The sequence below is a fragment of the Nerophis lumbriciformis genome, linkage group LG15, assembly GCF_033978685.3.
Source record: "Nerophis lumbriciformis linkage group LG15, RoL_Nlum_v2.1, whole genome shotgun sequence".
Classification (NCBI taxonomy): domain Eukaryota; kingdom Metazoa; phylum Chordata; class Actinopteri; order Syngnathiformes; family Syngnathidae; genus Nerophis; species Nerophis lumbriciformis.
The window spans coordinates 10,720,001-10,734,870 of NC_084562.2; the positions used below are offsets into that span (position 1 = coordinate 10,720,001).

Consider the following 14,870-nt stretch of genomic DNA (forward strand, 5'->3'; position numbering starts at 1 on the left):
GATGTTGAGATAATGGTGGACCTCCACGATGCAGGTGGTAGTGCAGGGCAGAAGCCCGTCTTGTGCGTCCCCCATCAGCCACCCGCGGCTGTCGGCGGCCATGTCGCTCGTCACGTGTTCTTTGGCCCAGACGTCCAGCCAGGCCTGGAAGCGTCTGTGCAAGCGCCTGTGGACCCGCTGGTGGGACTGGAAGACACAGAGAACATAGAGATGTACTTTAGAGGAACACATTCTAGTGGAAAACAGCAGCAAACTACAGTGGAAGTAATGAACGACGCAGCATGATGGGGTGTCCAAACTGTGGCTAGGGTGGCCATTTGTGGGCTGCAGCTCATTCTAAAAACAATATTACAAATACAAAAACATTAAGTGGAATAAAAGACCAAATAGGTGTAATCATAAACCAGATAAAGTTGAAATGTTGACACTAAGCATACTTGCCAACCTTGAGACCTCCGATTTCTGGAGGTGGGGGGCGGGAGGCGTGGTTGGGGGCGGGGCGTGGTTGGGGGCGTGGTTAAGAGGGGAGGAGTATATTTACAGCTAGGATTCACCAAGTCAAGTATTTTATATATATATATATATATATATATATATATATATATATATATATATATATAAGAAATACTAAGTCAAGTATTTCATATATATATAAGAAATACTAAGTCAAGTATTTCATATATATATATATATATATATATATATATATATATATACATATAAATAAAATAAATACTTGAATTACAGTCTTCATTTATTTACACATAAACACACACATAACACTCATCTACTCATTGTTGAGTAAAGGGTTGAATTGTCCATCCTTGTTCTATTTGTCACTATTTTTCTAACCATGCTGAACGCCCTCACTGATAATGCATTGCTTTATGGCACGCAAAAAGTGCTTTCATCAAATGCACTAGATGGCAGTATTGTCCTGTTTAAGAGTGTCACAACATTGCTGTTTACGGCAGATGAACTGCTTTATGGTAGACGAAATGCTGTTGTTGTGTGTTGTTGCCGCGGCTGGGAGGACGTTAATGAAACTGCCTACCAATAAACCCACATAAGAAACCAAGAACTCGCCCTCGATCATTCTACAGTTATAACATGATTGGGCAGGTACGCTGTTTATATTGTGTGCCTGAATTTCGGGAGATTTTCGGGGGAAAATTTGTCCCGGGAGGTTTTCGGGAGAGGCGCTGAATTTCGGGAGTCTCCCGGAAAATCCGGGAGGGTTGGCAAGTATGACACTAAGGATGTCCAGATCAACATTTTTGGTGTCCAATTCTAATACTTAAACAATAGAATATAGAACCAAAATGTTTTCAAGCAAAGTAAAACTAACGTAAACATGACACATTCTTATAAAACATATCTTATTAAATGTACAATTTGATAGTATTGTTGTTAATCAGATGATGTATTACATTTATGGTATTAAATGCTACCTACATTTTTTTTTAACAAAATCAAGTGGCTAGTAGAGGTGAGAATCTTTGGGTACCTCACAATTCCATTAAGATTTAGGAGCTACAATTCCATTAAAAATCGAGTATTGCTACTTTATGTATATTGATGCAGTTTTAAAAAATTTAGTTTCACTGAATAAATATTCATCACTTCCAACTTTTCAAAAAGCATTTGTAATAAGAAACAGTTGAAATAATTCCAATTACATTTATTAAATTAATGGAAATGTGTGCAAAACTGAAACATAAGTGGCTTAAATTAAAGGAGCAGGTCTGTCAGCCAAATTTTAGAACTCTATTTACAACAAATAAATAATCGATTATTGACGTTTACTATCCAAGGTACAATCGCCCATGTCCGAATTGTGATGCATCTAAAATTAGATAATTTCCCCCCACCTCTAGTGGCTAGTGTAGAATAAATAAACAAAATTAAAAACTACGATTGGCTCCCAATTAAATCATTTGAGCCTTCCTGTATCCCGATACTTACCCTATGACTTTGTAAACAATAAAAAGAAATGACAAAAAAAATGAAAAACAAGAAAAATACATCAAGCTTCAGTGTCGTTTATATACGGATACCATAGTAGGTATCGATAGTTTCGACATCTGGATGGATCAACCCTACTTTTTACATTGAAGATAACAAGAAGCCAACCGCTGAAGTTAGCTTGTCATCCTGTTCTGTCTGTGGAGGTGGGAATCTTTAAGCAGGTCACGGTTCTATTATGATTCAGGAGCTACGATTTCATTATAAATCAATTATTTTTTACATATATAATCATTACATTGTATATTATTATACTAATAATATGAGTAATATATTGAGATAGGATCTCGCACCAACAGCGACCCCAAAAAAGGGACAAGCGGTAGAAAATGGATGGATGGATGGATTTTATATTATATTATTACTATTATATATTCTAAATGTATTACAGTAACACATTCAATTTGCTGCACGGACACACAACTCGAAGTATCGCAAAAGCCTTGTGTAAACAGACAGCCAATCAGGTTTCATGCTCACACAAATCTGATTACAGACAGACACTTTTTTTATGCACATACAACTCTTGGACACAAAATCGCTTTACATACACACACGCCTGAATACAGACACACAACTATGATTACGCACACACAACTCTTTCAAAGCAGAAACTAAGCAAAAGGTCATGTGTAAAAAAAAAAATTGCCAATCCGGGAAATACAGACAGATTTTCTTTTATCCACGGACAAATCATAACATAGACGACTTAAAACATGCACACGCGCTTCTGATTACACATACATTAAGATACACACATTAGTACACAGACATGTGAATTGGATTACAGACACACAGATTGAGATGCGCATTTGCAAACAGTTTTGCTACAATAATACTTCCATAACCATTGTGGGGGAAAAGGTCATCCTCATCATCAATCAGTCAAAGCATTAGAGGTGGTTTGGTTGCAGAGGAAGACGGAAGCCAACACTCCCATCAAGTGGCTGACTAACAAAAATAGACTTTGAAGTTCTTCATCTATTCATTTTCTACCGCTTGTCCCTTTCGGGGGTGCTGGAGCCTATCTCAGCTGCATTCGGGCGGAAGGTGGGGTACTACTTCCTGTAATCAGTATATATTTTAGTAATTTTTTTAATTTTATGTGCTCATTTTTAGGGGTAAGAGAACACTTTATTTATCTAAGGCAGTCCTGGGCAATTATGTTTACTCTGGGGGCCAAATTTAGAGAAAAAAATGTGTCTGGGGGCCGGTGTATTTGATTTTCAGGAACATAAATACAAAATCTCACAATAATGTCTGACTGAATGTTATGACAGACCGCCTAAAAAACAGAATGGCATTTAAAAAAATTTTTTTTTACTGAATGAGACACCCAAAATGTACATGAAAATAAAGAAAGTGGGATTAACAATATTAACTATGAACGATAAAACACTGAATATTGACAACATATGAACACCTTCTTGATCGACATATTTTGCAATCAAGCAAAACACAACAAAAATGCAACAAACAGCGAAATATGAACGCGAAGGGTAAAAAAAACCCCACCTACTATCTGATATATCACTAAGCTTTAGAACTTTGTTGTAAAAATCTCCTTCCGCATTGGTCCCTGACACCCACATTTTAGGCTGGCCACTCTGGAAAAACTCTGTGGAAACGCTCCCCACCCACACTGCTTGGTGCCTCGTCTGATATGCTGTGACTTAGATTACCATAGTAACTAGTAGATTCCAACTATTGAAATACTTTGTATAGTTCAAGACTTACAGCACTGCACATCATAATGGCGGCTACAGTTTCCATCTTAAGGATCTAAAAAAATGATTTGGGAATGTCCGGCGGGCCAGATTGAAAAGCTTAACGGGCCACATGTGACCCCCGGGCCTTAATTTTCCCCGTCTGGTCTAAGGTCTTGCCTGGCTGTAAAGATAAATGATTATAAATACAAAAAATATTCAAATTAACATATTTGTTTCAGCAATCCTCCAAGTAGTAGCATTATCTTAAACATGTATATTGTTTGTTTGTACATATAAACTAAAATAAACACTACTACTAATCATTGTACCTATTTGACTATATTTAGCTGGATTTGCTACATTTGTACATTAGCTTTTATGTTTGCATTGTAAATTACAAATGTTCATTAAACACAAGGATTATAGATACAAAAAGGTCAAAATTAAAGTAGTTTTATTTTCTTTTGTTTTTGCCAATTCAATGCTAAAAAATTATGTTACGTTTAGTTAATTGCACTTTTGTATATGTATTTTTCTTGTCGTCGACAATCCTTATGTGAGACAAGAAAACACATTTCACCTTTCATTCTAAATTGTAAAAAAATTTCTAACAATACAGATATGCTCTATTCCACCTATAAAGCCATTTAAAAAAACCTCCAACAATATTTTATATATGTGCTGTAAATATTTATGTGATGTGGTAACATGACATTAGTAAGTATTTAAAGCATTTTGATCATTTCAAGCATTACTGGAACTTTTTTCCTGGGCGCACTGAAATCACAGACATAGAACATTACTTCTAAGAGATCATGTTCAGTGGTTGTGACCACTAATGGCAGACTTTGTGAAAGTCTACTTTGGGACAAATGGTTGTGCTACAGTTAAACAATTGGCCATTCTTGCAGCATTATCGTGTAGCACTATGGACAAGGTAAGAACATAACAAAAGATTTGTTTACAATGTCCGCTATCATTACAATGTCGACTGATAGAAAGACGGTTGTATCTTTTAGCACAAGACTTGTGCTCTCTTTGAGAAGTTTTCAGGTAAAAAAACGATGAGAGCAAATGAGCATCTTGCTGAGTCTCCCAAGTGATGACGTGAGTTCTGAGAGCAAGTATCTATTGCTTTAGTCCAGTGGTTCTTAACCTGGGTTCGATCGAACCCTATGGGTTCGGTGAGTCGGCCTCAGGGGTTCGGCGGAGCCTCCGCCACGGAGGTAAAGACACATCCGACTTATCGTGTAAATAAAAACTTTCTCCCTATCAGCGTATTATGGATACCCCCAAACAATGTTCCCTCTTATTTTCCATCTGATTTGCAGGTTTTTTGATTGATGGATTGAAATTTTTACTAGCAGATTGCAAAGGAAGAGAATACATTATATGAAACAGTACAGTACATAATCCGTACAATTGACCACTAAATGGTAACACCCGAATACGTTTTTCAACTTGTTAAAGTCGGGGTCCACGTTAATCAATTCATGGTAATGTGTGTAAGGTGTGTAATTTGTTGTGAGTTCATGCACTGTGTTGGTTTTGTTCTTTGAACAAGGTGATGCTCATGCACAGTTCATTTTGTGCACCAGTAAAAAAACATAACTTTTTCTTGAATTTGAAAAAAAAAACATTGTAGTTTTCACTAAAGAAGAGTTCGGTGAATGCGCATATGAAACTGGTGGGGTTCAGTACCTCCAACAAGGTTAAGAACCACTGCTTTAGTCAGTCCGGATTTTGTGCATAATGTGTGAGATTTCAGAGTGACAAATTTGTCAGATTATTGTCACAACCTTCTACTATACACAGGTGGGACATGATTTATATTCTAGCATTAACTTTGAGGAACTTAAAAGCGATACAGCAGCAGCTACAGTAGCTAGGATTACCTTGTGCTAAGGGTTGGGGGTGGCATGTAGTTTAGTTTTTATTTGAAAGGACAATGCACAGAAACATTAAGATCAAAACCAGATATATTCTGTACCAGATTATAGCTAAATAGCTACCGTATTTTTCGGACAATAAGTCGCAGTTTTTTTCAGTTTGGCCGGGGGTGCGACTTATACTCAGGAGCGACTTGTGTGAAATTATTAACACATTACCGTAAAATATCAAATATTATTATTTAGCTCATTCACGTAAGAGACTAGACGTATAAGATTTCATGGGATTTAGCGATTAGGAGTGACAGATTGTTTGGTAAACGTATAGCATGTTCTATATGTTATAGTTATTTGAATGACTCTTACCATAATATGTTACGTTAACATACCAGGCACGTTCTCAGTTGGTTATTTATGCCTCATATAACGTACACTTATCAAATACATTTCCCCAAAAAATGCGACTTATACTCTAGTGCGACTTATATAGGTTTTTTTCCTTCTTTATTATGCATTTTTGGCCGTTGCGACTTATACTCGGGAGCAATTTATAATCCGAAAAATACAGTAATTTCCATCTGCAGTCCCTGGCTAACTAAATTAAAGGGATACAAAAATAATGATATAAAATTATAACAATAAAATCCTACCATAGCATGTAATCAAATTTTAAAAAGTCATAAAATGCCCTTTCATTGACACATACTTAATATACAATACAACCACACCTCATTAACATCATCACACACAATAAATACTCTTGTTCACATCTGTCATCATTTGTAAAAACAACCATGATTTAGTATGAGAAAGACCGGCAAAGTAGTTTCTCTGTGTTTGCTCTTACAATAACGATGTCGATACAGCATGGTTAATATGCAAGTCACGCTATGTTAATAGGGGACTGTAGGATTTTTAGCTACCGTAATTTCCGGTTTTAAAGTCATTATACAATGTTGCGGCTAATTTATAGATTAGCAACACCATCCGTTAAAAACGGCAACACATTCCCATTCACAAACACATCCACACTTGACTTTCATTGCCTTGCACGTCTTCTCTGCCGCCAAGGCAAATATATTAGGAACACCAGTAACGCCATTTCCTCTTTTCTCACTGTTACATACAACTTAAATGTGGACACAACGTACCGATCATGCCGTGTTCTCCACGTTGGCCAAACCATGTCTTGGTTAAACCGTTTTTTTTTCGCCCGCACATCGACCAAATGTACACGACAGACCCCAAAGCCAAAACCAGATCGACTCGGCTATTAGAAAAAATAAAATAAAAATAACGCCACACTAAACAGAAATCCACCATCACGAACAGGCCCGAAAAGGTGGCGAAGGACGAAGACGGCGCTCTCCGGTAGACTGTAAGCATGTTAGAGGCACTGTCTTTTGTTCAATTTGTGAATGGACACAAGCACCGTGGTAATTATTTCACCTTTCGATGTGTGCACCTGCAGTTAATATGATGTGTGCGCCCAATATACAGGACTGTCTCAGAAAATTAGAATATTGTGATAAAGTTCTTTATTTTCTGTAATGCAATTAAAAAAACAAAAACGTCATACATTCTGGATTCATTACACATCAACTGAAATATTGCAAGCCTTTTATTATTTTAATATTGCTGATTATGGCATACAGCTTAAGAAAACTCAAAAATCGTATCTCAAAAAATTTGAATATTTCCTCAGACCAAGTAAAAAAAAAGATTTATAAACAGCAAAACAAAATCAAACATTTGAAAATGTCAATTAATGCACTCCTTTCGCACGGATTACTGCATCAATGCGGCGTGACATGGAGGCAATCAGCCTGTGGCATTGCTGAGGTGTTATGGATGCCCAGGATGCTTCAATAGCGGTCTTTAGCTCATTTGCATTATTGGGTCTGGTGTCTTTCAGCTTCTTCTTCACAATACCCCACAAATTCTCTATGAGGTTCAGGTCAGGTGAGTTGGCAGGCCAATCGAGGACAGTAATGCCATGGTCAGTACACCAGTTACTGGTGGTTTCGGCACTGTGGGCAGGTGCCAGATCATGCTGGAAAATGAAATCATCATCTCCATAGAACTTTTCAACAGATAATGAATCCAGAATTTTGTTTTGCTGTTATAAATCTTTTTTTTTTACTTGGTCTGAGGAAATATTCTAATTTTTTGAGATAGGATTTTTGAGTTTTCTTAAGCTGTATGCCATAATCAGCAATATTAAAATAATAAAAGGCTTGCAATATTTCAGTTGATGTGTAATGAATCCAGAATGTATGACATTTTTGTTTTTTTAATTGCATTACAGAAAATAAATAACTTTATCACAATATTCAAATTTTCTGAGACAGTCCTGTATGTACAAAATACAATTACGTGGGTAGGACTTAAAAACAGGTAGCTCTATAGCCCGAAAAGCACGGTATATCCCAATTACCCGCCTTGTGCTAGCAGTTTTTGACTATTTAGAATGCACAGAAAATGAAAACATGCGTTCTTGTTTCGCATAGGGTTTGTGTATGATGGGCAAAATGACCCCTCCAAAAAGTGCAATTTCCTTTAAAATTAGTCATTTTTTAGCTCACGCACACACACAAACACACGCCAACTTAACTTTCAGTGTCGATACGGTTCAACTAAGATGCAGGTAGGGCGACCATTTTAAAGATTGTTCTGAACTTTTAAACAGGTCAGTTCTCTCTCTCCAGCGCTGGTATCACAATTGTTTGTACCTACTCCTTTTTAAACTTCAATTCTCGGCACTTATCAATTTAGACAGCCTAAGAATAAAAAGATCTTGGTGGACACTTCAACCCTAATAGTGTAATATGTGTTTTATCAGATTTAGAGATGAAAACAATTGTTTATTTTGAGAGTTACAACAAGCGAACGTCGATTCGGTGAAAATCTCCCTTATTTTTCAAATAAGATGTAATCTGCGTTACGCACACCAAACTATTAATGACTGCATTTGTAAGAACGATTAATTGTTGTCAATAAGTACAAATGTTATTTTAGAGTTCAAAGGTAATTTGTTCCTTTCCAGTGCTCATTTTTTACCAGCCTTTTAAGTTCTTGGGCGTTATTTGAAAAAGCATTTGCTGCCTTTTATGTCTTAATTAATCATAATTCCACATTATAAATAAGACTTACCTGATGAGCCCGTGTGAGTGCGGTGTGCCTGTACATGAAGTCCTCAGACTTGCACACGTACACTTTGTAGGAATTAAGCTTGAACATGCACTCCATCTTTAGATGGCTCTTGTCTCCTTGCAACTGGTCCGAGGGGCCCGGGGTTATCCTCTCCTGTTGCAGCTGTTCCCATCCTCTCTGGCACTTTCTTATCCTTCTTAAGTTCCTGAAAGCCACAACAGTACTTGTCATGGATCAGGCTGGACTAATAAGGACTAAGATTAAATTCAATATATCCTAAGTGTATCACGTTTAACTTCTTAAGGCCCTGGCTTGTGATTCTCAAAAAATGCTATCGAGAAGATTTTTCTCCCCACCCACAAGGTCTACATAAGGTGTTAAAATTAGCATATTAATGTCATTATTGGCGAAAATGCAGATAAACTCTTTCCTCTTTAAAAAAATGCTTTTTAAAACAGAAGAAATGACTAAAGCAACAATTGATTGTGCAAACAAACAATTGTGCAAATAGTGTTCCTTCTCATTTTCTGAAAGTTGCATCAAATCCGTCCATGTTGCTAAAAAACAAACCCATACAAACAAACCCCAGCGTATACATGACCTCCTGGCAGATAAACCATTGCAGAGCTGTAACATTTTTACACAAAAAGGAATTTAACAGTACCATATTGAATCCATCCATCCATCCATTTTCTACCGCTTGTCCCTCTTGGGGTCGCGGGGGGTGCTAGAGCCTATCTCAGCTGCATTCGGGTGGAAGGCGGGTATTGATTTCAAAATAGGAAATTGTGTGTGCTTTTTTTGGGCTAGAACAGTGTATGCTGGCAAAAAAGCTTTATTTTATTATTTTTATTTTAAAGCACTATTTTGAGGGGCACTTTGGCACAAATTATACAAGCTGGTATCAGAATAAAAACGTGAAGAACTAAAGTTTACAAGATTAAATGTATTGATCCATTTATGGATCACACACACTTGTTTTGCCATTCTTGCAGAAAGAAAGGACACAGACCATGTTGCTCATTGTTCTGTGTGCGTTATATGACTTAATAAATTTATCTGATAACTATGTTGTACATTAAGAGTGCTTTTTTTTAAATTGTATTGTGTGCTAATTAGGGCTGTCAATGTCGCTACATGGAAAAATCTAAAATGATAGTCTTTTTAAAAGTTCAAAATTATCCAAGTAATTCATGAAAGTTAATTAAAATTCAAGAGTGTGATTAATCTGATTTTAAAAATTAATAGTTTGAGAGCACTAGGTAATAAATGATAGCTGGTTTTCTTATGTGGTGACTAATTAGAGCATTTTGTTAGCATGCACTGACTACTCCACTGACTCCTAATATAACTGCTATTTTTTTAATATATGGTACTGTAATCCTGGTATATTACACTGCTTTTTTACTGTAAACCGAAATAATTGCAGATTGAAAATCAAGAAAATATTGTTTGAGTGTTAACCACAAGATGACACCAGAAAGCCATGAACATAATTCTTAGAGCTTGGATAAGCGTAAAAGAGCTAAACTGCCATCAAACCACTGAGATGCAGAGAAAATGATCTTGAGCAATTAATTATAACACGGCAGATAAATATCAAAGACTTGTGTCAACCAAGTCCTGCCTGCTTCCTCTCTCACTGTAGGAAAGTAGGAACTGTAAAAATAATATTTGCCTACTTGTCTACTGTATCAAAATCAATGTTGTCATGAATAATTGACCTATTAACATATATATAAATGTTCCACTATGCAATTTTTTTTTTAGACATATTGCACATTTTGCATCAACATATTCTGTTGACACATTTTAGTTCCTCTTTAGAGTCACCTGGTACCGCTTAGACATTATTTTACTAAAAGCTTTACATTTTACAGCGTTTCAATGGTTTATCGTATTGGTACCAACAAAATTCTACTTTATTCATTTCTTTTGGATGCAGCAGCATATATATTTTAGACTGTCCTGACACACCCTCGTCAATTTTTGAAAAACATGGCAGAGGGCCCAAGAGGTTAAAGTTAAGTTCAAAATGTTTTTTAACTGAGGTCAGCATGTCAAATGCTTTTTCACAGCCTTATACACGCTGCACAAAGCCATTAAGGCACATTTAGGAATACTGTTCCTTCCAGGAAAAATGTTTACACCCATGCATTCAACTCACCCAGGAACAGATTAAGATAGGAGGTCAAATCATTCGGGATATGTGGATCTATAAGAGCAGCAGAGGCAGCAGTCGTAATATTTCTTTTACAGTGCAGTGACTGTGTTGTTCAAAGTTCAAATCCATATGAAAAATTCAATTTTAGTGATTATTGATCCCAATACTGTGCAGATAAGAAAATAGCAGCATGAAAGTTTGAAATGTGTACTTACTGTGTTGACTGTGTCGACACGTCGCACCAGAACACTAGACTTACCACAGCGGGTATTGGCTGTGCGAGGTGCATGAGGCTTATGTTTGCATTCAGGGCTCCGCTTAAAAAGACAAAAGACTTCCAGGCCAGATTCAGGTAAAACTGTTCAAAACAAAACACTAGAGAATTGTTGCCTGGTTGGATACCAATCAAAAATATGAGCGGAGTATACTTAAATGTTCACATACTGCCACCAACAATGCACAGTGTTATGATCATGCGATGAGGACCAAGCCAACACAATTGGAAAATAAACTGGATTTGGGCTGTCACTGACTGTTTTTTTGTGAAAACAGACTGCTGACCTCTCATTGATGAGATGGTGGTAAAAAAATGTAAATAAGATGTAGACAAACTTGCTCTTAAATCATAAGAGAGAAGATCTGTGCAATGGGTTGAACGAGGTAAAACAAAGCACACATTTACTGCTTTCTGAAATATTTATGCCTTAGATCAAATCAAAATATGCATGTATAAAAATGTCACCTACCAGATATGTATCATTACACAATATTAAACATGCACTATGAATAACATGAGGATGAGCTGAAATGTGTTGATCCAAACAAGTTTGTTTGTACGGTATGAGGGGCAGCGTTTGCATGCTAAAGCCTAAAAACCAAGCCTGGTTTATGATTCTGCATAGAGGCTACTTCCCCTCCAAACCCTCTTGCATAGCGATTTTGTTTAAATTTACGTGTGTACACGGTTCTTTCAGAAGACATACAGTCCATCTTTGTGAAGGCAAACTCTTTATTTCGAATCACCACTTGCAAAATTAAGTGACTACTGTGATAGAATGTAGTTGAGTGGTTCAAGCACCAAACACACCCCTATTGCTAATTTCCAACAAAGGAAGCTACCAGCTAATAATAGGTAAACAAACGTGGTTGCTCACTGAGTTGAGTCTTCGGATTGCAACAAAAGAAGCTAACAAGCTATTAATAAGTCAACAAACGTGGTTGCTCACTTAGTTGAGTCATCAGAAAACACTTCTAGCATTGCACTCAACACTGACAAACCGCAAAAAAAATTAAGACAGCGTTGAAGGGGATTGCATAGTAACTAGGCAGAAGCCTAATCCAGGCTTGGCTGTAAAGGTTGTGATTGGTCGACTTCTAGTAATTTATTTTAGCTCACCTTCATGAAAACTTCTCAGATTTCAGATCAACATTTGCATTTAAAGTGAACAAACATTACCGTTTTAGTCCATGCATGTTTTAAAGGGGACCTATGATTATTCTAATGTACATTCAAAAAACGTCCTTGTGGTATAGATAGATACTATGTTTTGGTGCACATTTTATAAACCGTTTTTTTAGTCTGTCTGCAAGATGTTCGATTGAGGAGGCATACCCAGATTGCAAATGAAACCACACCCCAACCTTCCCCTAAAGTAAAAGAAAATGTGTACGGTTTAAATATATATCTTGAAATCGTCACTATTTATTTCCAGACACGTTCGAAAATATACTTTTTAAGAATTATATAGATTCACCTGATCACAACATTAGTGGCACACTCGATCGATTCAGAGTGCATGAAAAAGGCTGCTTTTTTTATGTCACTGCATGTCTCACGTCGGTGTTTTATGCACATGCGTAGACTAATGAAAATAATACTTTATCCTACCGGTTTTCTTTTCTCATAGCCTGAAGCAGAGGAGGGGGGGGGGGGGGGGGGGGTTACTTCATGCCCAAATAAGTACATCTACCTGGAGATAGAGCAGACTGCAAACCCCCACAAACAGAGTAATCCAAAACTGCATGCGAGTCCACGCCAAAATGCACAACATTTATGATTTGATACACAAGTGTCCAAGATTGTAACATTTTGTAAATCATAAAAGACTAAATTAATCATAGGTCCCCTTTAAATTCAATCGTTAAATTTTGATTAAGATTACACGGGCCAATCTGGGACAGCATACGAGACAGATGTGGTTTAACAGAGGTCTAGTTTATGGTAATGTACGGCTATGTCAGAAAACAAAAAACTCATAAGTAGCAACATTCAAAAACAGTCTTCACACATTGCACAAGAAGGCAGAGCAGACGCAGACACAGACACGCCTCCGTCAATGGCTCTAGTGTGAAGAAAGAAATAGACCAACATAAGAGCATACAATTTAAATGATCATTTTATTGACAAACCCTATTCTTCTTTACAAGTGATGCAGAAAATGTGCTTGACCAAAGTTCTAAAAAAAACTTGGGCACAAATCTCTCAAATGGAGCTAATAACCTCATCCATAACAACAATGTGCAACAGGTGTGCACGTTCCCATTTCTTACAAACATAACACTGAGTTTACAGACTAAAACAAAGAGACAGTGGTAAACAGCGATTAAGCCTCATACAGGACTCTTGCTTTGAAGACAGTTACAAAGAGGACATGAAGTTCTAGAAATTCTTCACTGTGCTGTCTAATACAAGAGCTTTCGTCTTTAGCCAAACTCAGGTCAAAGAAATGGTAGAAAAATTAAATAACATGGCATCGGACTCATTTGTTTTAGTCTAGGTTTGCGTATTCACTGACTTTGTCATGACGTCACACACTGAAAAGCATTTCAATTCAACACAACAAGATCAATTAAACCAAATCAAATGTCTGCTATAGTAGGGACTCCAAACCATGATAAAGGCAATCCATTTCATTTTAAAATCGGTGTATAAATAAAAACCTTTTTAAAAAAGAACTGAATGAATGAATAAATAAATTCCCTTTTCATAAAAGAATGACCATGTAAAGTGCAATCATCCATGTGAGGCAGTTTTTTTTCTTCTTTCTTTTTACTGTAACAGTGGCGTCGCTATGGTTACTAAATCCTAGGATCTGTCTGTTACCAAGCACCACTTATGCTCAAAATCATTAGACAGCTCTTTCTACGCGCCACTGCTCTCAATTGTCAGAAGGTGTGTGGCACATCAACAGCTGAGTGGATGCTCGGCTGAGTAGACGATCAGGACATGAGTTGTAAGAGAGCAGACAAGAAGGAGACATGGCTGGAGCCTCACCTGGGGAGGAACACTGGCTTCTGGGCCAAATGCTCACGCAGCTCTGGAGATGCCGAATCGGAGTTTAGGTATCTGCCCACATCCGACCACCTCTGTTAAATACAGGAGAGAGGAATTACTAATAATTTAAAACATCTATGTCAAACATGCGGCCTGCGGGCTGGATCACGCTCGCAAACAGGTTTAATCCGGCCCGCGCGATGAGTTTGCTAAGTGTAAAATTGGGCTGCGTTTTTTAAATGAAAATAAACTGCTGTTCTAAATGTGTCCACTGGACGTCGCAATAGCAATTCTGTTCGGCAAGCAAATAGCTTATACCAGGGTGAGCAAGTATACCAAGCAAGGGGTACACGGTAACTCGGAGCTGCGAATCCTCCCCCTCGACCCAAAGTAAAACAAACAGGAGTGAAATAAACAATTGGTAACCCCACTTAAAATGCTGCATGAGACACTGCACATTAATATCACTCTGTGAAAATGATTGCCTTAAAATTGTTCACACATTGCACAGCTTTTATTTTTAAATCAATACATATTGATGCCTAGAAGGCAGGGAATAACTCATTCCTCTTGAATAGTTTCTACCTCAGTTTGTATGGTTTGTTGAATTAGCACAGGATTAATATGTAGAAATGACAAAAGAGGTATTTGATACA

The 14,870-nt window shown here is 37.1% G+C and overlaps 1 protein-coding gene across 1 annotated transcript in view; it reads right to left on the bottom strand.

Moving 5' to 3' along the window:
• LOC133615949 (paired amphipathic helix protein Sin3a-like) overlaps nt 1-14,870 on the bottom strand; it is a 38,042-nt gene that overhangs the window by 944 nt on the left and 22,228 nt on the right. Inside the window, exons 19-21 of the mRNA XM_061974858.2 lie at nt 14,215-14,306; nt 8,777-8,981; nt 1-186 (exon numbers count right to left, since the gene is read on the bottom strand). The exon at nt 1-186 is cut by the window's left edge and continues 944 nt beyond it. Of these exons, the coding sequence (XP_061830842.2) occupies nt 1-186; nt 8,777-8,981; nt 14,215-14,306 (483 nt within the window). The remainder of the gene's footprint in view (nt 187-8,776; nt 8,982-14,214; nt 14,307-14,870) is intronic.